The following is a 22,433-nucleotide window of genomic DNA, read 5'->3' as shown; positions in this document are numbered from 1 at the left end:
AAAAAAACAATCCTCCCATTAATAGTAATTGAGGAGATAGGTTTTTTTTTTTTTTCTCAGTAATTTTGCACTTTGAATGTACGTTTAGGTATCAAGAAATAAACCTTTGACCCAATTAAGATGTCTTTTATATTTCTACGTACTCTTTTGTCTGGCTGATTTGTTGTGGGTATTTTTTTAATAAAACAAAAAATAATGAAAAAAATATTAGAATTGAATATTGGAGATAAAGATGCACTATAAGTAAATGATTTAAAAAAAAAAAAAAAAAAAAGGTATTCAAATTGGATCATTTCCCACTGCACACTAGCTTGTTCTCTCACGGTACAGTAATGGTGGTTTACAATGACAGCACTAATAGATGCCGTCACACAATTAGTTTCCGGGTGTGTCATTTACTTTCAACGCCTCCTAGCCAGAAAAAAATAAAATAGCGTAAGTGTAATTATCTTCACGCATAAATGCAACTTTTAACTCCCAGATTACTGAGTTAAGTGCTCAGCATGTTTGAACATGGCAGCAGCCTTACTGTCAACATAAGTGGCCAAATATTTTCCGGATTCATTCCTTTTTATCTTAATCCAAACCCGGATTTATTTTTATTTTTTCATTTTATTTATTTTAAGTTTCCCACTGGGGCCTCCACTCCCTGAGAAGGGTTGCGTCAGGAAGGGCATCCGGCGTAAAAATTGTGCCAAACATATATGTGCGTTCATCTGAGATGACACGCTGTGGCGACCCCGAAAGGGACAAGCCGAAAGAAACCCATTTATTTTAAGTTTAGCCAGCCCAGCTGATATACAGGTAGTTGGCAGCCTACTCAGTGTGGCCGCCATTTGTTTACGTCACAAATGGTAGAGGTGCCTTCAGGGACACTGCGTAAATAGTAGTGACTTCTATTGTACATTTGTATCGGAATGTTTTAGTTATAAGGCTCTACAACAGTGTGGATGTTGTAATATGATTTGCTTTTGTTATAAGACTAGATGAATATTTATATTTTGTCAGTATAGTCAACCAGCGCTGTGAGAAATTCTCATTATTCTATCGCCATCGTTCCTGGTATAGTGTGCTCGTATTTTATTTCCCCATTTAAAAAAAAAAAAAAAAAAAAAAAATCCTTATGTTTTTGAGATTGAGTGAAAGTTCCAGTTGGCTACTGCTGTGGCCCGGATGGGTTGCAACATTGGAGAAATTCGGATAATAGCCTGTCAAAGCAACATATTGAGGTAAAAGAACTGTGATCTTAGTTCCAAATTTAGAATTATAAGATATGAACTGAACCAGGCGGCACGGTGTCTTAGCTGGTAAAGCGTTGGCCTCACAGTTCTGAGGTCCCAGGTTCAATCCCGGCCCCGCCTGTGTGGAGTTTGCATGTTCTCCCTGTGCCTGTGTGGGTTTCCTCCCACATCCCAAAAACATGCAACATTAATTGGACATTCTAAATTGCCCCTAGGTGTGATTGTGAGTGCGGCTGTTTCTCTGTGTGCCCTGCGATTGGCTGGCAACCAGTTTAGGATGTCCCTCGCCTCCTGCCCATTGACAGCTGTGGATAGGCTCAAGGACTCCCTGCGACCCTCGTGAGGATAAGCTGGATGGATGGATAGATGAATGGATGGAACTGAACCAGTTCAATTTTGGAACGAGGAACTGAACTTTGAAAGAGTTCCCATAGAAAAGCCGGTTTCCCCAACACTCGAAACTATTACTACTAAAAATACAAATAGTAGACACGGTGTCTGTAAGAAAGAAGTTAACAATGGTAAAAGTGACATCATTTGCCTTACAAATGAAATGTTGCATATGAACACCGTTAACCCAGACCTTGTTTTACTTCCTCAAATTCCTCCAGAATCGTGACATCATTGTGACAACACTCATCTATGTGCGATGAGCCTCTCTGAGTACACAAATACCACCTTATTTTCGCAATGGTTTCACGTCACCGCTGTAAATAAGGGCTTAGGCGAGTTGTGGAAAAGATGATTCACCCACGAGTTGACGTGCACTTGTCATGGATGCTTCAATTCAATTGTGCACACGTCTGTGCTTTTAGTTGTGCCTTTCTGATTGGGATTAATTTAGTTCCTTCTGAATTAACAGCTGTCTTAAAAAAAAGTACCGTAATTTCCGGCCTATAAACCACAAATTTTTTTCATACGCTTTCAACCCTGCAGTTTATGTGGTGATGTGGCTAATTTGTGCATTTTTTTCTAACTGCCACAAGTGGGCACTCGAGCAGAAAAGGTAAGAGTGAGACCGGTGGAATATATGTGGCGAGGAAGTAACTTTTGCCAGTCCAGCCTTGTTAGCGCTGTGCTAGCGTGTTACTCTCCGTGTCTCCGTGATTTTTACCAGTATGTTTTTTTAACCGGCCCTGTCGCGCGGTGGTGCTAGTGTTAAACTCTGTGTACTGTCTTTCTTTGTAAATAACTTGTTTCAATGTGGCCACTTGCGGCTTTTCCACGGCTACGGCCCATGTATGTACCAAATGGTATTTCTTTTACAAATATACTGCGTGAGGCTTATACACAGGTGCGCTCTTTATTCTTGGTTTGCATGTCAGAAGTCATGGAAATTTATGGCACACAAATATTAAGTATCTAGTTAGTGGGGTTTTTTTTTTTTTTCCCCCCCTTCTTAAGAAGGGATTGGGTGAGGAAATAAAGGCCTGGAATATCTGATAAAAGTGAGGAAAAATTACTTGAGAACGAAGCCATTACCAAGTAACTGAAGTCAACACTTCAATTGGTTTGGTGGGCTACATGGACCGGATGGCCCTAACCCAGATCTTGAGTCCGTGATTTAAAGTGACTCAAAATAAAGTTCTGAGGTATTAATAGGCTTTTCTTAAATTATTTATTTTATTTTTGCTTCTTAGCATAATCCTCAGGACACTGAGAATAGGCGCTGTAGAAAATTGAATAGATGTCAACTTTAAAAGATTTTACTCTCCTGTTAGGGGGGGGGAAAAATATTTGTGGGCCCTCTATTGTCTAATACTTTATGGAAATGAATGCATGACAGCAAGGTGAGGTGTGGTTACTTCAACGTGGCTGAAATTGCAGAATGACTTGCACTTTTTTTATGATAAATGGGAAGTGTTTACTCACTGATCCCAGTGCATAACGCCCATAATCATATAACACTTATCTTTTCCAGTTATTACCCCCCCCCCTCCACTTACCATACATCATTTTAATGGCAACAACGCCACCCATCTGGAAAAAATATGTATAAATAATTGCGAATCTCTATTAAGTGACTAAGGTAACGCGACTGTTTAATCAACATGGCAATACATGCGGTTATTTCAGAGATAATCAAAATGTTTATGGCGAAGTTAACCATTCCTTGTCACAACCCCAACCAATTTGTCCTGGGGTGACTTTAATGGGATGCATTACAGCTTTTGTCAAAGTGCTATTTTAAACCTCTTTCCAAACCTTATTCAGCTTTTTCTGACGTTCTGTGTGTTTGTTTGACACAGCGAAAAAGAACTTAATAGATTTCATTGGGTTGGGCGAGAGTGAAGAATGAAACAAAATGAAGTTCTGGGGTGGGGCTCATTCTGCCACTTATGGGCCAAAAATCTGAATTGGATCATTTCGACCTCACAGAGGCGAAGACTTGCTGTGTCCGTGATTTAAAAACCTCACTTGCTTTTCCCTTCAAGCATCTGCTCACCTTGGTTGCAACACCCTCACTTTACTGGTGTTTGTCATGGTAACCGCAAGCCATATTCTCCATTGACCATATTTGGACAGGATAGAATCGCCGATGGAAAATCGAGTGCTTCAACGAGGGTGTTATGACCCTGTAATATGAATTCTGTTTCTCAACCTTTGAAGAGGATTGCTGAAAACGGATTGAAAACTCCACTGTGCAGTATTCAATAGTAGATTTTCCAAAAATTTTCAGGCTGTGTGTGGCTAAAACAGCGTCCCACTCATATCTGTCAACTCGTACGGTTTAGCCATAGTTCATGCGGATTTTGTGGTGAATCTTACTTATACGGCCGTATATCACAAATCATACGGATTCTGAAAATTTCCGTTTGCTTTCGCCCAGAATGGCGCTAGTCTATTGTGGGGAAAACCCAAAGCTGGGGGAATCCAAACGTAGCTTGTATCAAAGATTTTTGTCGCAGCAGGCATGATGTTTAGCGCAGCGGCAAATGTTGATTTAGATTAGCAAAATACTTTCATTTCCGGTAACATTCCAGTAAATACTTGGCCCGGATCGAGCACCGCCGAGCCGGACACCTCACTACGGGAAACACGGAGGCTGCGGCCGAGGAGCTGCTGGCCGGCTCTTGGCTAAGTGTCACAATCTATCAAATCGTCTCATTATGGAGAGCTACAAATAAAAATAATTGAAAAACTGTTTTTTCCTTCCATTATTTTGACACATAATTTGCTTCGGTATGTTATACGGATTTTTTGCTCTCTCTAAGGATTTTATTGGTAATTTATACAGGTTGGCGCTCCAAAAGTTGACAGGTATGCCCACTTCAACTCTGGTATGAGTTGCCCCTCCCTCGCTGCATACAACTTGAGCACTCTCATCGAACCCATTTAGAATGTGCAGTTAGCCAGCTAGCTATGACGAGACTCAAAATGCATCTTACCTTCGGGTAGTCTGCCTTGATGGCCAATTTAGAGCGACTCGTTGATGGCCTTGAGTGCATCTATGTCACAGTGGGGAAATGTAGAATCCCAGAAAGGAAGAGGTAGAGGTAGGGGGAGACAAAAAAAAAAAAAAAAAAAAAAATCACATGAACATCACAGTGTGAATCAAGCTTTAGATATGAGTTGCTTAATTTGCATTCCACATCTTGAACGTCTTGGACGTTAACACGTTCTACAAAGGGGCTCGGAGGAACCACAGAGGATTGTACAAGATGGCGTAGTCTTGTTTGAGATGAGAAAAGAGTTTCAGCTGACGAGCCAATGTTGCCAGACGAGAAAGGAGCTATCCGGACCGGTTAGGTGACATTGTCTGTATTCTTAACTGCTCGCAAGTGAACAAACAGGGTGGCGTTCACGGGGAAATGTCAGGCGAGCCAAACCGGAGTGCCTCTTTGAATTGTCTGCTTTCCAAATTGTGGGTGACACTGCACAAATGTTTGACTCCTCTCTCTGGCTTTTTTTTTTTTTTTTTTTTTAACTCAATGATCAGCCTCGGCCGTTTGCTCGTCCATTTTCCACATGAGCCGTTAAAGCGGTCCACCCCCCAAAAAAAAGTCGGACTCAACCCAGTTGGCAAGAAACACAGTGGACAGTTTAATAAAGCTCTTGCACAGCAGTGAGAGTGTTCTTTGATCACATTATTCAAGTCATCGATGTAAAGTGCATATAGGAATATTTACATTGTTCGTTGTCCTAGTTAGTCATTCCCGAAAGGTTTAGTTAAGACTGTACAAGTTAATGTTTACAAGACAACAGCAATAACAACAAAAAAATTCACTTAGCTGATTTTCTTCACAAAAACCTCGATTCCCCTGCAATAAAATGTTTAATTGCATTGCTTTTTGGCGCATGTAGCTCCAAAAACCTGTAGATATATTAAGCGGCATTTAAAAAACAAAACAAAAAAAATGACTCCTTCATTGCAATAATACTCAAGCAACTTTGGCTTCAACGACATAAGCATATTTGATCTTTTAGACACTTTAACCATCATTTAGCATGAAAAAAAAAAAACAAGGCACTCTCAGTCGACCATGGTGATTCCCCCCCTCCCCCCGCCTTCTTCCAACATCTCCTAATATAACATTACAGAATGTTATCATGTGGCCATCACCAAGAATGTCCCGTTCCCAACCCATGTGCTGTGGTAATTGTTCAATGTCACTTAATTGGGTCAAAATAATATATATATATTTCTACTGTATCTATGCCAACTAATTATAGTTACAGACATCAAAATGGAATGCTTTTCAACTATAGATTTCAAATAAGCTGTGGAGCTTCTTTTTGACATTCATACAACAGAATACAGTACTGGCTTTACATCCAATGAAACACTAACAGAGCAACTTCATTTGTGAGTAAATGTATATAAAATGTATAATCTGGACAAAGTAGAAGTAGTTGTTCAACTCCGTTAAGTAAATGTGGTGGAAGTAATTATTTACCAAAGTTGATTCAAGGTAAATGGATTTTACTTGTCTGTTTTCTGAAAGCATTCAAAAGTAGTGTGTGGAGTTATTTGTAACTTACTAATAATTAAGCATTGTCTTTTTTTAATGAAAAAAAATTAAATACATTTTTTTTGTGTACTCCTCTCTGCATTTCTTTTTTTTTTACATTGCTTCCTCAGCACAGGTTTTTAAAAAGTACTACTTTTACAGTTACTTTCGACCAAGTAAGGAGCAAAACATACAAATATCTTTCAAATATAGTGTTCAAATTGAAAAAAATAATCCCACAAATTATTCCCCAAATAAAGCATAAATACACAAAAAGTCTGCATTGACACCTGAAAAATGTACTTGGATACAATAAGGAAGTATTTGTACTCGTGAGTTACTTCCCCAAAGGGGCCTATGTGACCAAAATAAGGAGCCAAATTGGTGCTAAGAGGAAGTTAAAGTAAAAAGCTGTCAGGAATAAAATACTCAAGTAGAGTACACACAAAAAAAACTTTGTTCTGTGTACAAAAGACTTGGCAAATCTACTTCTGTAGAGTTACATGTTGGTACTTCATAGGGAGTTTATGTAAAACATTATCCAAAAAGTACATAGATTCTCGTTCATAAATCTAATTCATTACAGTATTTGTACTTAGTTACTTCCCAAAAAGAATTTTTTTTGCCAAAATGTTGAAGTACAGATGCAGTCAATACGTGGGCGTTAGGGGAAATAAATACTGGGATAGGGAGAAAACTGCAAATCTACTTCAGTGGAGTAATGAAGTATTTGTAGTTGTAGTTTAAAGCTTTCTCTCGTGTAACATAATTTTGTGTCTTGGATCAACAAAGGTCGGGAAACACTGCGATTAGAAAGAAAAAGAAAACTTTTCCTCCGCCCTCACAAGTCCGCATCGTAGGGCCTCCCGCTGTACGACGTGTTGATGGAGCCGGGCCCGACGCTCTTGGCCCTGGGGAAGGACACGTCGTCGTCCAGGGAGTTCCGGGAGTAGGGCACGCTGCTGGGCGCGGGGCTGCGGTCCCGTCTCAGCGAGGGCACGTCCACGCGCCTGGGCTGCGCCTGCGGGCGGGCGCTGAAGCGGCTGCGCCCGGTCTCCTCGACCCGCACCTCGCCGCGGTTCTTCCCGCCGCAGCAGCGGCAGATGCCGATGAACATGACGAAACCGGCCAGGATCTCGAAGATCCCCCCGATGAAGCCTAACACGATGCAGTAGCCCACACGTATTTCCCCCAGCGGGGTCACCGTGCTGATGTCCTCCAGGATGTGAGTGTACCACGAGATGGGGATGATGGCCAACACTCCCGAGATGAAGATCAGGAGCCCCCCGAGGCCAGCCACCACCCAGTTGGGCCTCTCTTTCCAGCAGCGGATGCCCGGGATGGCCACGGCCAGGCCCACGAGGGTGACCACCAGCGAGGCCACCATCAGACCCTGGGCCACCTCGATGATGTCATTACCGAAGTACAAGGCGTCATCCAGGCCGCACGTGGACGACGTGGACGTGGTGACGGAACGGCAGATGTCCCAGATGCCTTGCTCGATGAACTCGTTGGTGGGCGTGTTGGGCACGTTCTCCACGGTCCTCCAGTTGGGGGCCACGGTGGCGGTCAGGTTGAGCACCCAGCCGCAGGGCGCCAAGACCAGGCCGAAGATGAAGATGCCCGGGGTGCGGAGGGACAGGCGCATCCATTCCTGCGCGTTTCGACTCGGCATCTTCCCGGTTGCTCTCTTTCCGCGGGTGTGTGCGTGCGTGCGTCTGCTGTGCTGTGCCGTGTGTTTGACTTGAAGAGTGGAACAACTGGCTCTTAACAACACGTCTGCTGTGGGCGTGGACTTGGGCCTTACCCGCCAGCAGATCTCCAAGCGAATCCCTGAGTTTCGACTTAACGGTGCTTTTCAAACTTTTTACACCAAGTAAGGCTGCCAAGTGGCAGTTCTGGGCGGGTACACTGTACTTGCCCCCACCCACAGTTTCCTTTCGTGCCAAGAAATGTCCACACCGACGTGGCTAAATTAAACTCTGTGAATTTTTGTAAAATATTAGATCGTTGTAATGTGAATAACTCTATAATAACTATGAAGGTGTGTTCAAGCCATATTTTTTTAGGGCGTGTTCAACAGTTTTATTAAAAATGTAAGCAATTGGCCAAAAACAAGTGCCAATAAAATAACCCATTTGCTCATATCTAATATTAAAAACGAATTCATGTGATATATTAGTGCATTTCAATAAATTTAAATATCATGGAACATAGAACATTTTGTTTTTCTTTTAAACACTTTTATTATGATAGCTTCCAGCTCAGAGAAATCCAAAATTGATAAACTGAAGAAGATGGAGTGTGAGGTAAATGATCCAATTGATCATTAGTCTATTGAAAAGTGTGTTACTGTGTGTTTAAGGAATTTGTAAATGTGAGTTTTTCTAGAACAATCTCATTTCAGATGCACCTGAAGAGTGTAAATATTACTATATATGTTTTCAGGTCAGAAAAAAAGTCCCCTCTGGGAAGGTCACTGATTTAACAGCAACAAAAAAAAGGAGATCAGTGAGAATCTAAGTGTGGATCAGATTTAGGAATTCCTTTTAAAGGCTGTTCCGAATGCCGTTCTGCCGGAAAGTTCTCCTCAAAAGCGTTTGCGGGCTGACTCCTCCTAAAAGGTTTGCGTTAGAATCTCTTCCGTACTCCAGTAATTCATTTCAGAAAACGGGAGCTATTGCAGAGAAAAAGTGGAGATGTTTGCAACCCCTGTGGTGTGGGAGTTGTATACAAGGCGGGGGGTGAGGTTGGGGTGGGTTTGGGGCGCACTTTCATGCTTTTGTATTACGGCCTTCAAACTAATTAGCCTAAAAAAGAAGACAGTCGACCGTTTTGTGAGGAAATAAACTGAGAAAAGCCGGTGAAACTCACACAAAACCTCGTCTCATTGCGAAAGTGGTTTCAGATGTGTGTGGGAGTTCAATAATGGTGACCCGAAGAGTTGTGGGGGGGGGGGGGCTATTCTGACCGCCGTTTGCCCATCTCGGGGTGGAGACGGGGGGAACTATTACAAGCCAAACAAAAAGCAAAACAAATCATTATGCTGGTACCTCATGTAACAACATACATGCAGGCAATTGAAATGCAGAATTTTTGGATGTCACATTTTTCCTTAAAATTTGCGTCACCTTGGGGACATTTCCCCGTTGTAGTTTTTCTTATACAGTATTTACATTGTGAGGCACTGAAAAAGAACTTACTGCTCATGTCGCTTTCCAGCCAGCATGTTTGTTTGTTTTTGTTTTTTTTAAAAACTTGTTTTTATTTGAACGGACTGATCTCCGACTGCGATTTGTTTTCATTTGAACTGGCACACAAAAGAAAGCGCTTCTAACAGGTATGACAATTATGTCAACCGACCAGACGCCATTGGGCGTCTTGACCCTGCCGATTTGTGATCACTTCCCGTCTATCCTGTCAACAGAAGTCACACGAGACCTGCTCTGGCCAAAAGGCAACTATCGTGATCAGAGGGTTTTCAAAGCGTTCTTTTTTTTTAAATTACCAAAATATGCTCACTAGTGCCCAAACATTAAATATGGTGGACCTTTTATTACAAATAACCACCTTTTTTTTTTCATAAAAACAATAGGCGGCATAGTGGATCAGCTGGTAAAGCGTTGCCTTCACAGTTCTGAGGACCCCGGTTGAATCCCGGCCCCGCCTCTGTGGAGTATGCATATTCTCCCCGTCCCTGCGTGGGTTATCTCCGGACACTCCTGTTTCCTCCCACATCCCAAAAACAAGGAAAATTAATTAGACACTCTAAATTGCCCCTAGGTGTGATTGTGAGTGCAGCCGTTTGTCTCTATGTGTCCTGAAATTGGCTGGCGACCAGTTCAGGGTGTACCCCCGTCTCCTGCCCATTGACAGCTGGGATAGGCTTCAACACTCCCCCCGACCCTGGTGAGGATAAGCGGCAAAGAAAATGGATGGATGGATGGTTTTACAGTGTAAGCTTTTGCTAGCAAATCCGTGTATTGTCTTCTTCTTCTTTTCCTTTCGGCTTGTCCCGTTAGGGGTCGCCACAGCGTGTCATCTTTTGCCATTTTAGCCTATCTCCTGCATCTTCCTCTCTAACCCCAACTGCCCTCATGTCTTCCCTCACCACATCCATAAACCTTCTCTTTGGTCTTCCTCTTGCTCTTATGCCTGGGAGCTCCATCCTCAGCATCCTTCTACCAATATACTCACTCTCTCGCCTCTGAACATGTCCAAACCATCGAAGTCTGCTCTCTCGAATCTTGTCTCCAAAACATCCAGCTTTGGCTGTCCCTCTAATGAGCTCATTTCTAATCCTATCCAACCTGGTCACTCCGAGCGAGAACCTCAACATCTTCATTTCTGCCACCTCCAGTTCAGCTTCCTGTTGTTTCTTCAGTGCCACCGTCTCTAATCCGTACATCATGGCCGGCCTCACCACTGTTTTGTAAACTTTGCCCTTCATCCTAGCAGACACTCTTCTGTCACATAACACACCAGACACCTTTCGCCAGCTGTTCCAACCTGGTTGGACCCGTTTCTTCACTTCCTGACCACACTCTCCATTGCTCTGTATTGTTGACCCCAAGTATTTGAAGTCGTCCACCCTCGCTATCTCTTCTCCCTGTAGCCTCACTCTTCCCCCTCCACTTTTCTCATTCACGCACATATATTCTGTTTTACTTCGGCTATTCTTCATTCCTCTCCTTTCCAGTGCATGTCTCCATATTTCTAATTGTTCCTCCGCTTGTTCCCTGCTTTCACTGCAGATCACAATATCATCTGCGAACATCATGGTCCAAGGGGATTCCAGTCTAACCTCATCTGTCAGCCTATCCATTACCACTGCAAACAGGAAGGGGCTCAGAGCTGATCCCTGATGCAGTCCCACCTCCACCTTAAATTCCTCTGTCAAACCTAAGGCACACCTCACCATTGTTCTGCTGCCATCATACATCTCCTGTACTATTTTAACATACTTCTCTGCCACACCAGACTTACGCATGCAGTACCACAGTTCCTCTCTTGGTACTCTGTCATAGGCTTTCTCTAGATCCACAAAGACACAATGTAGCTCCTTCTGACCTTCTCTGTACTTTTCCACGAGCATCCTCAAGGCAAATAATGCATCTTTGGTACTCTTTCTAGGCATGAAACCATACTGTTGCTCGCAGATACTTACTTCTGTCCTGAGTCTAGCCTCCACTACTCTTTCCCATAACTTCATTGTGTGGCTCATCAACTTTATTCCTCTATAGTTCCCACAGCTCTGAATTGTACATAAGATTAAATGACAAAACGATGCACGTTTATGTGGCGCTACAAGTCAAAGCTCCAACAGGCAGCACACATCCATTTATGTACTGCATTTATTGACATCCAGTTGAATTTGTCATTGTTGTCTTAAAAAAAAATACCTTCATGTGTAGGTGTATGTTTTGTTGCTCTTTGCTGATCTCTTACCGTGCCATCATGAATCAGCCTCTTTATTGTTTACATTCCTTACAATCAGCGTGTGACCCATTTAAGGTGCTGTATTTAGTTTCATGGTAATACATAGTTCACTAGTCTCATAAACACTGCCATCGCACATTGGTAGTAGCACTGCCTGCCTCAGTATCCCTGTCCTTTCCTGTCCTGCTCAGTCCCATCCGATCCCGTTTTCCACTTGTCACCCCTCTACTCTTACTGATACTGTTATGGATCTCTATTGTTTGTATTCTGCTTGCTCTCAAATCTTCATTGTGACCAACTGGACTTCCTGGGGGGAAGCCATCACTTTATACACTAAATCACAAGAGAAGGAATCTATTAAATCCAATTAAAAATTTGACCCTCTGAAAAGGTGAAAAAGTTTAAAATACTATATCTCCACAATTCAATACACCTGGTTGACACACACGCCCTTAGATGTGATTGTGGGTGCGACTGTTTTCCGTCTCTATGTTCCCTGCGATTGTCTGGCAACCAGTTCAGGGCGTACCCCGCCATCTACCCGCTGACAGCTGGGGTGGGAGGCTCCAGCACCCCCGCGACCCACGAGAGAATAAGCGGCTCAGAAAATCGTAGGGTAAATGGATATTTTATTTTATTTTGTAACAATTACTGTGATGACCACTGGAGGACAGTGTTGCTTTTTACTGTATTGTAATTTGTCTTGACAGTAATGTATGTACCGTATATATTATTTAAGGAGCAAATGTTACTCGGTCACTTTTGGGCCCCTATAAATAGATGCTTAAAAAAAGCAGTAGACCCAAATTAACTGTATAGTTGTGTGTTCATGTGATTAAAAAGAGCAACCGGAAGTTTGACTTGACAGGAAGTTGTCGGTAGTGTTTGTTGCTACTGGGTACTGTTGTGTTGTGAAAATGGCGATGCCTCGTCGCTCCCCTCAGCTTCTCTCTTCCCCACCCAGAGTTTCTTCGCTTCCCGTCACCACGTCAGGCTCCCCCCCGTCTCCGTCCGACGATGCCGCGCTTCTCCCTCGCGAAGCCGTCGCGGACGGTGAGGTTTCCCCGGCTTCTCCTCCGACCACCAACAGCACCCCAGCTTTGGCCCTTAGCAGCAGCGCTAGCAGCAGCGCTAGCTCCCCGACCACCACCGAGGGGAGCGGGACGAGTGCAGCATCGACGCCCGACACGGGTGATGATAACGCGGGCAGCAGCAGCGGCTGTGCCCTCGGTGGTCCGAACGGAGCGTTCAGGGAGTTGTTCGAAGCCTGTCGTAATGGAGATGTTGTGAGGGTGAAAAAGCTGGTGGACACGACGAATGTGAACGCTAAAGATATGGCCGGACGAAAATCCTCACCTTTACACTTTGCTGCAGGTAATTAAGATGACGTTTTCCTACAAAACTACAAAGTGTACAGTTTTTAAACTCCCCACCCCCACACCTGAAGTGTACAGTTTTTAAACTCCCCACCCCCACACCTGACAAATGGTGGAGGAAAAAAACCCCAACACATTTAAACACCTTGTCAGCTTTTAGTGGTTACTTGCTTTAATTTTGAAGCAACACTTTTAAATAACCATAATGTCTAAAGTACAATACTGTTCTGTATAGTGAGTGTAATTCTATAATGATTTCATTTCACACCTCTCATTTATTTTATTTCCCAAAAAATATGATAGTGCTTAAGTACTAGCAGTGTCAAAGGCATCCTAATTTTATATTTTACTAGACATTTTAGTGCCATAATAAAATTAAAAAAGGAAAGAAAAATGTATCACGGTGGTGGGTAGGTGTTAAGCTTGTCTGCCTCTCAGTTCTGAGGTCTGAGGTTTGAATCTTGAAGTGCGTTTTCCTTGTGTGGACTTTGCATGTTCTCACCATGCTTGTGTGTGTCTATTTATTTCCTACTTACATACACTTTTTTTCGACATTCTAGAACTGAAAGAACCTAAATTGTCCATAGTTGTGAATGATTGTGTATCAGCCCTGTGATTGGCTGTCTGCTCAACCCCCTATTTAGGAAAAGCGCTTAGAAAAATGGATGGCTGGATGGAGGTTCGAATAAAGAAAAGTTCTTCTCTCAGATTTTTCATTTGTCTTTTAATTTGCTGCAAGGGGAAAAAGTGTGAATTGTGTAATTTTCTCATTACTTTTGCTCTTCTTTGACCTCTTTTCAGGTTTTGGGCGTAAAGATGTGGTTGAGCATCTACTTCAGACTGGCGCCAACGTACACGCCAGGGATGACGGCGGCTTGATACCGCTACACAATGCATGCTCCTTTGGCCACTCGGAGGTGAGAATGGTCACATTTATTTGCGTACAAATTAGATGCTTCAGTTTCTGTGATTGTGGGAAGAAAAAGTACTGTTGAAGTTTGATTTCAGTCAGCATTTTAGGCTTTTAAATACCACTCTGTTGAAAGGAATAGGTCCACCACTTTTTATAGGCATGCCAGTATACGTTATTAATTGTTTGTAATTAAGACTTGGTTAGTGATAGACTATGGCACATTTCAATTGCCATAGAAATTCGAGTTACATTGTTGCCATAGTAAACACAAGAACCGCTTTATTAGTAGTTTCCACTGTGGCTTAAAAATTATTTACAGTTGACACATTTGGTTGTAGGGCGCGGCATCTTACATTTCCTTGATGTTTATTCATTTGGAAACTTTAGTATATTGAACAGGGCTGGCTTGCCCATTAGATGAGATTAGCTTAAGGTAAGGGGGCCATGGTCTCAATTGGGTGCCCAAAAATCAGGTGAAAATTCACCTTCAATTTAAACAATATTAAAATGAATTTTTATGATAAACTCTTATTTTCTGGTTGAAATGTTTCCAATGCAAGGGAAGGAGAGTACATTGAAATTAACATTAACAATTAAATAAAAGAAGAATAACATGTTGAAGTCCGTATGTAAGTAAGTATGTGTTTCTGATTGGAGCAAAAAAAGCATCAATCCTAGCTATAGCTGAAATCAAACGGGATGTGAACAAAAGAATGCTGTGAGCCCTGAGTGGGATAGCGAGGCAGCGCCTTTCTGAAGCCACTACAACAGAGCGCATTGTACAGGACTTGAGAAATTACACTAGCCGTAGAAAGACATTAATTGTAGAGGAAGGCAGAGCAGCGCTTCCACACTGTGCGCCAGCGCTGTGTTGAAGTTATTCTTGAGTAACTGGCTTAGTTGCTGTATATTTCTAAACTTGGGATGGTGGTTGTGCTGTCTTATAACTAACACAACTTTTTAAGTACTAATTTTGACCTTATGAAACATGGATGTCTTTTAACACAAAGACGGGGAGTGGTGGTAGTTATATTTTAAATGGTATTTGAAACTAAAATGACACTATGATTAAGCAATTCATGGGCAGGGTGGCAATTTTTTGCCTCATTGAGATAAAAGTCTCCTAACAGGCCACAATCAAGGAAATAAGTTATTTTTCGTTTATGGTTAACTTATATGATAACTTTACTAATTTGTAATCTTGTTCCAAAAATGGGACGCTGCGCGCGAGAGGGTACTTGGGTTTTCTTAGTAGATCGTTCCAAAAAACAGAATCAGATTAAAACACTTAAATATTTTGATATACCGAAGGATATAATGCACGAAAATTATGATGTCCCAAAAATGGGACTCTGCCCACAAATGGGTTAATACATTTAAAATCTATTTTTATATTAGCTTGAATATTTTAAAATTATTAATGTGATTAATACATTTCAAATGATCTATTTTTAAAAAATATTCAACAACAAACAGTGCAATAAGAACATGTAAATACAATACAAATACATGACAGCCTCATTTGTCCTGGAGAAATGTGAAAATATGAATAAATCTAAGGCTGGTGCTTGATATAGAAAATAGCCTAAGGTTAATACACAGTCCTACCCCTAATTGCATTTTTTACAAATACTGTAACTGGCATAATAATTTCTTTCGGTTTTTCAGTGTTCGGACTTTGTGTCCTCATTTCTGGTTTGGTTTCAAAGGATTACTGATGTTTCCTCCGCTAAAATCTTTTAAGTCCTCAACATTGGCATATAAAATGTATTATAAGTGGACCAGGATGACAAACTAAATGGTTAACCATGTTTCAGTCATTCGTTGAATATACATGTACAAATTCTTAAGTGTTTTATTTTGGGCAGCATTTAATTTTAAAATCCCTTAATTACACAACCCATGGTAAAACTGCAACAAAAGCCTGTAGTAGTTCGGATGTATTTGTCAAATGCTAGCCACATTAAGAGAATTTTGGTGGTTCGACACCGTTTTTTCGACACTATACGTATTTAGTCACTACAAATATGATTGAGTTGGAGCCTATCCCAGCTGTCTTCAGGGTAGAGGAGGGATACCCCCTAGATTGGTCGCTGCACCTTCTTCAATCAACCGAAGATTCATTTTCATGAAATGCCAGAGAAAACTAGATTAACCTCCAAAAACCCTTGCAAGCACATGGCGAACGTACAAACTCCACACAGGAAGGCCAGAGTTTGGGTCCCAACCCCAATGTCAGAACTGTGAGGCAGGTATTCTGGCCACTACATGACTCTTAACAATGCTATATTATTTCACCTGCAACAATATTTATCATTTGTATTTAGATGGAACTTTTTTTTTCGTTTATTATATTTACTTTGGTGCGATTGGCTGGCAACATCCTGCCCGATGGTAGCTGGGATAGGCTCCAGCACTCCCATGACCCATGTAAGGATAAGCGGCTCAGAAAATAGATTTTTAATTTGAATAATTACTTCAACGAATGGATTGCATTAGATATGAATGTATCCACAGTCTTGTCTTGTAATACCACGTGCGTCCTGTAGAGTGCATAGAAGCACATCTTTGTCTGCATTTCCTGTTTGTAGCTTGATATGGAGAGTAAAGAATACTCGTTTCTTTCAGGTGGTGTCGTTGCTGCTGTGTCAGGGTGCCGAGCCAAATGCTAGAGACAACTGGAATTATACACCTTTACACGAGGCGGCAATCAAGGGCAAGATAGACGTCTGCATAGGTAAGAACCCTCACAGTCACGGTTTGAATACTTTAATTTGAAGGTCAAATTTTTATGTGAAAGCCAATACAGAGAACAGAATACAAGCAAGGTCCTGTTATCCCCATTGGTGGGCCGTTTCTTGCATTGGAAAATGTTATCCAATACTGTGGCAAACTTGAACACATTTTGTATTCTGTTTGGGCTCAGAAGTGGCGGTGCACATAATCACACAGTAATTGTCTGCAATGAGCCACATGCTGCGAGCTATTATTTTTCAGTAAAAATAGAGGCAAGCAACGTATAATTAGCAATTATTGCATCACTGTTTATTACAGAACGTGGCAACATTACACTTTGAAACTGCAAGGATACTTGTTGCTCAGAGAGATTGTCTTTACGATTCCAATATAAAAGAGCTTCATACACTTTGTAATCACAAACGATAGTTTGTGTCACCTTGCTCTTAGTGCCAAGCAGTCATTTCGGGCAATAGCGTTCTGCAGACTCTCCGGCCATGACTGTCTGAGTAGCAGCTGCAGAGTTGAATGCAGAAGATCCCAAACAACAAAATGAAGGCTGCTTGCAGTCAATAGTCCCTGATAGACGTGTGAGTCAATGAGTTCTGAACTCTTTGGATTTTGTGACAAATAATTGCCATGACACCTGGCAAACAGAAATCCAATTACCATTCATTTCATTCAAGACCTCTTCACTTCTTTTACATACCCATTTTCCAATATATAAACATTGATGTTTTTTTGTTGGTAGAACTGTATCGCCCACATATCTAAATGTACTAAAACCTGTTTGGTGGATCCTAAACAATCTTCAATGAGTTCAACGTTTTGCCATATGAACTAGAAATGATCCATTCCAGGATCCAGCTGGGCCCATCATAAAACCTTTGTTAACTGTGCAGTCAGTGATTAAAATGACATGTTTAGTGTAAAAAAAAAAGGGAACGACTGTTGTTAATGTACATGTTTGCTTCATTTCTTTTTAACATTTTTATCACACATTCATATAAGTGATTGTATGTCTATTGCATAGAGAAAATACTGACAATGCAGTCTTGCTCCTTTGAATGGCAGTACATGGTTCTCCTCGTTTTTCCTCTCAACACACTTTGTTGGTTCTTCTGCTTGTTCAGTAAATGTTGCAAAAAGCCACATTAAAAAAGTTAATCCTGCAATGCCAAACATATCCACCCAAAAGTTGGTGGATATGCTGACTTCAGTCTTGCAGAAAGCCTGCCTGTCTTACAAAAATAAAAAGAAAAATTAAAATATACTCCAAAGTTACATTCAAATAACTTAATGGAAATATACTGTTACTGCACAAAAAATAGTATGTTCTAGACTCCAAAGATATGTGTTTTGTATTCCTCAGAGCCCTGCCAATCTCTTTCTGCCATTGTGCAATTAACAATTGATAGAACCATTATGACATGGCTGCCATTCAACATGGCCACCACACAGACATGGAATGGGATCTGGTCATATTGTATATTGGTGACCCAGAAATACATCAATCCAATTCTCTGACTGCATTCCCCCACTGTGCCAGTAAACAGCGGCCAATTCTGGAACTAACAGACATTGAAAGTGAGGAATCGAAACTATTTTTAGACACATTGTTCAGTCCCCATGGTCCTTTTTATCCGATAGCTGTTCTCCTGGAGTCTGTTTTATCAATCTTCCGTTGTTAAATCTTTCATTTTCTGTATCCAATGTCCTCCTTTGGGACACAGGTGAGCTGGATCTTATTCCAGTTTACTCTGGCCGAGAGGCATGCTGGACCATGGACTGGTTGCCAGTCAATCAAATCCCATTGACAAACAATTAGTCACACTCACAGTTATGTGCAATTTTATCTTCAATTAACCTACCATGGATTTTTCTGCAATGTGGGAGGAGGCTGGAGTAACTTGAGAAAATACACACCATTTTAGGAAACTCCACTTCTTAGCCCAGTAGCTCATCAAAAGCAAGGTCACATTTGTCAGAAAAAGATATTGGAAGACCTAAAGTATGATTGACAAAGATTTTTTTTCACATGTTGATGACAGTGAGGGCGGGATGTGATATTGCTGCTCACAAAATATAGTCCTAGCTATCAGGTTTGCTAAATGCCGTTAGAAGCCAAGCCTTTTCTATAAGCCACTAAGCCATTTTCTATAGTGCTTGTCCTCTCTGGGGTTGTAGATGAGCTGAAGCCTTTTCTAGTTGGCTGTGGCTGAGAGGTAGTAGACTCCTCACTAGTAGAGACAAAGGTATTTTTGACTGTTGTCTTCCTTTTTGTTGAGTCGTCAACCTTAACTCGGGCAAATGAGGCCTACAGTTCTTTTGAAGTTGTCCCGAGTTTCTTTGTGGCCTCCTGCTTGAGTCATTTCTGTTCTTTTGGGGTTATCTTTGAAGGCCGGCCACCCCTGCTTCAGAAGGTTCGCCACTGACCATGTCTTTTTTCTGTGAATAATGGCTCTTTCCACAGAAATGGCTTTGTAACCGCTTTCCAGACTGATACATTTCAACCACTTAATTTTTTCGTATTAACACGCTCACAGTTGAGTTTCTGGGTTTGAATGTTGTCTCAAGCTCCTTTCTGCAATGTGGATGTTGTGTGTACGCTTTCCTGTGGTATCTCTGGGTGCTTCCTCTTCCTTCCACATTCCAAAAACATGCATCTTAGATTAATTGAAGACACTAAACAGTCGGTATGTGTGAATGAGAGTTTGAATAGTTCTTTATCTGGGCCCTGTAATTGGCTGATGAGCAGTCTAAGGTGTAGCTTGCAGAAGGGTCCAACGCACCCTCGGGTAAAATTAGGAAAACCACAATAGAAAATGGATGGATGGGCTTAATTATTTATCCATCACCGTGGGTGTACTGTTCGTTGTTCGGTGGGTATCGATGTGTGTTTGAGTGGGATCTTTGCTATGCCAAAATAAAATTTTGTTGAGAGGTGAGTGGGTGATAGTAGGTGTGCGTCAGTGCCCGGCAAAGGCACGCATGCACATGCACACACACGCCTCAATGATTCTCTGCTACAGCTGAACTCGATAGGTTGGCGTGTACACTTGTCAAAGGGTGCTGGCTTTGGGAGCGCCTCAGCAGTCACAAGACTGGGAAGCGACTGAGGCCAAAAGGGTTGCAATATCGACTTTAGCACTTTGGGAAACAGTGTGCTCAGATCTTTGAGATTTGTTAGCTCATTTAGGAAGCAAATGACAGAAGCGTGTTTTCTGCTTTGTGAGTTGATTTGAATGTGGTGTACAAACGTATCGCATCACCGATTTCCCCCTTTGTGATAGCCTCAAAGCAAGAATTGCATTATGAACATTTGAATTCATTGATTAATTTTAAATTGGATGAAGATACCACATTTCCCCACATAATGCGCAATAGTTTGATCAAACACCAAACACAAATATGCCCCACCACCAACCTAGATGAAAATTTGCGTATGCGCTATTTATCAGAAGCTAATACTATTAACATTTTTATCTAATGCTACGTTAACACTGTGGTTCTGACTAGCCTTCAGCTTGACTGGACAGTGCGTCTATTTCGTCTGGCTCGGTCTGTAATGAATACTTGAATGTTTCAAGCACTTTAAATTCAAAAAGAGCTACAGGAATTTTCTCTGCCTCTGGGATCTGCTTTTTTAACCTATTCACTTTACACTGTATCTGTAATTATTTGTATATGCCTTCAAGAGGGTGGGCAGGGGTGAGTAGTGTGTCAGTCTGGGATAAGACGCTGTGGGCATAAGTATAGCCGGCAGCAACTCGTAACTTTGTGATGTTCTTATGTTGCCACGAGTTGGATAAAGGGATTTCTTCCTTGACCACTTCTTACATGGCATTACAATACTAGTGGTATACCGTCGCTGCCTGTTAATGGCAGGAAAGCATAAAAAAATGCTTATTGCAAGTGTCAAAGTTTGTTAAAAAAAATATTGAGATAATATTTGTTTAAATGTATTTATTTTCTTGCCTCACTTAAAATATTTGTAGAAAGGAAGGACTTAACAGACTGACAGACAGACTGAAAGGACTGTTCAGTGTGAAATTCAGATTATTTCAAAAAAGAAAAACAATTCCTCTTTATTTTTTGTGTGAAATATTTTTTTTTTCGTGTATTTATAATTGTCCCTTAACAAAGGAACAATATAATTCCTCCAAATACAAAGTACTTCCTTGGTTTTCTATTTGTTCACATGACAAATGAACTGGCAGGCACTCCACAGACAACTATTTTCAGCGAAGCAATAAAAGGTCGAATTTCCATAATAATCCCTCTTCAATAGTAACACCGTCTTTGGTTTCTTAGTTATTATAGGTTTCTTTCAATATTCTTATTTTTGCAGTTGAATTCACCAATCACCCTTTCAAGAAAGCAGCCATAAAACATTCTGCCTCACATTCTGCCTCACCCTGCAGAAGAACAGTTAGCAAGCCGTTAATTATAGCAACATGCTGAACATACAATTTAAAACCCTGCCACATTTAATGACGCACTAAACAGACTCCGAGTAAACAGTGCTGCAGAAACACAGACAAACAATGGAAAGGATGTTGACACCTTTCATTACCACTTACTTCTCACACCGTATTTGTTCATCCTAAATGTTTTGCTGTGAATAGTCATTGATTTGAAGCTCAGCTGATTTTAACATGAATGTAGTGCAAAACATCTACTGTGGTTTACAGTCTAGCCTGCATCATCAAAAAACAAATATTTTAATGAATCACTTATGTATTTATTAATGCAACTATGACTTGAATGTAACTCAATGAAGTTCCTTGCCAATTCGTTAATTATACATTGATTGTCTGATATTTACTACTTTTCTTGAGTATGTAATATTGTGCGCTTTGGTTTAATATAGCTTGCCAGCTATCAGTCACGATTCATCTACTATTCTTAAAAAAAAAAAAAAAAAAATTGACAACCAGGCACAGCATTATAGATCAACAGAGTTTTTCCAGATTCTTTTTCAGATTGTTGTTTTGTATTCAAGACATAGAAGATCATCGAGTTGAAGTCTCAGCTGCCTAACTTTGCACATCTTACATGACAACTCGTTTGGACTCCAAGTTTTGTCTGACTTGAAGCTTATCTTCCCGGAAAAGGTTGTGATTGAACTCCAAATTGTGCTGCTTTAGTGACATTTTGATTATCATTGCACAATGGAACTTTGGTTTAACGGACCCTAATTTAACGGACTAAAGATTTAATGGACATAAAATAGTATCCAATTGAAACTTAAAATGACCCCTCCAATGCATCAGCAAGCTAAATTTGAACAATTTTTAAATTTTGGAACATTTTAAAGCATTTGTAATATTTAATTTCCCGAGTATTTTAGAACATGAAACAACTGCTTAAAATTATTGAAAAGCTGATTTAATGGACCCCCTGATTGGTCTGTTAAATTTAGGTTCCGCTGATTCACGTTTTATCATTTTGTGTATGTTGTTATGTGAAAGGAGCTTGAGGGATGCATTTACAATCTTTCTTACTTTTTCCTTGGTTACATGACGGTTGTGAGGCCACTTGTTGCTAGGCAGACCTGATAGAAACCGGATGTCAGACAGGCACACTAGAGAAATGACTCCAAAAACAACACCATGAGGCATGTTTAATTATACACGTTGGTTTCTTCACAGCTCTACATTACATGTAAAGGTCCTCATAGCATTATGCAATTTTACCTGCCTTTGATCACATTTGTTCAACTCAATCAAAAATTATTCCATCAGTAGTTTCATTGTTATTTAACAATCTTAAA

At 41.0% G+C, this 22,433-nt stretch overlaps 2 protein-coding genes across 2 annotated transcripts in view; one reads left to right on the top strand and one right to left on the bottom strand.

Moving 5' to 3' along the window:
* Nucleotides 1-5,261: 5,261 nt before the first annotated feature.
* On the bottom strand, nt 5,262-7,910 carry cldn23.1 (claudin 23.1). Its single transcript, XM_061801457.1, has one exon. The coding sequence runs from the start codon at nt 7,866-7,868 to the stop codon at nt 7,035-7,037; it is 834 nt and encodes a 277-aa protein (XP_061657441.1). The 5' UTR covers nt 7,869-7,910; the 3' UTR covers nt 5,262-7,034.
* Nucleotides 7,911-12,372: 4,462 nt separating this feature from the next.
* tnksa (tankyrase, TRF1-interacting ankyrin-related ADP-ribose polymerase a) overlaps nt 12,373-22,433 on the top strand; it is a 70,337-nt gene continuing 60,276 nt past the window's right edge. Inside the window, exons 1-3 of the mRNA XM_061800639.1 lie at nt 12,373-13,006; nt 13,810-13,925; nt 16,550-16,658. Of these exons, the coding sequence (XP_061656623.1) occupies nt 12,550-13,006; nt 13,810-13,925; nt 16,550-16,658 (682 nt within the window). The 5' untranslated portion in view covers nt 12,373-12,549. The remainder of the gene's footprint in view (nt 13,007-13,809; nt 13,926-16,549; nt 16,659-22,433) is intronic.

This window comes from Syngnathoides biaculeatus, chromosome 17 (assembly GCF_019802595.1).
Source record: "Syngnathoides biaculeatus isolate LvHL_M chromosome 17, ASM1980259v1, whole genome shotgun sequence".
NCBI classification, from domain to species: domain Eukaryota; kingdom Metazoa; phylum Chordata; class Actinopteri; order Syngnathiformes; family Syngnathidae; genus Syngnathoides; species Syngnathoides biaculeatus.
This window is presented reverse-complemented; position numbering and strand designations above follow the sequence as displayed.

Bases quoted from the DNA above. Each gene is read 5' to 3' on its own strand.
- cldn23.1 (XM_061801457.1), bottom strand. From the start codon at position 7,868: ATGCCGAGTCGAAACGCGCAGGAATGGATGCGCCTGTCCCTCCGCACC.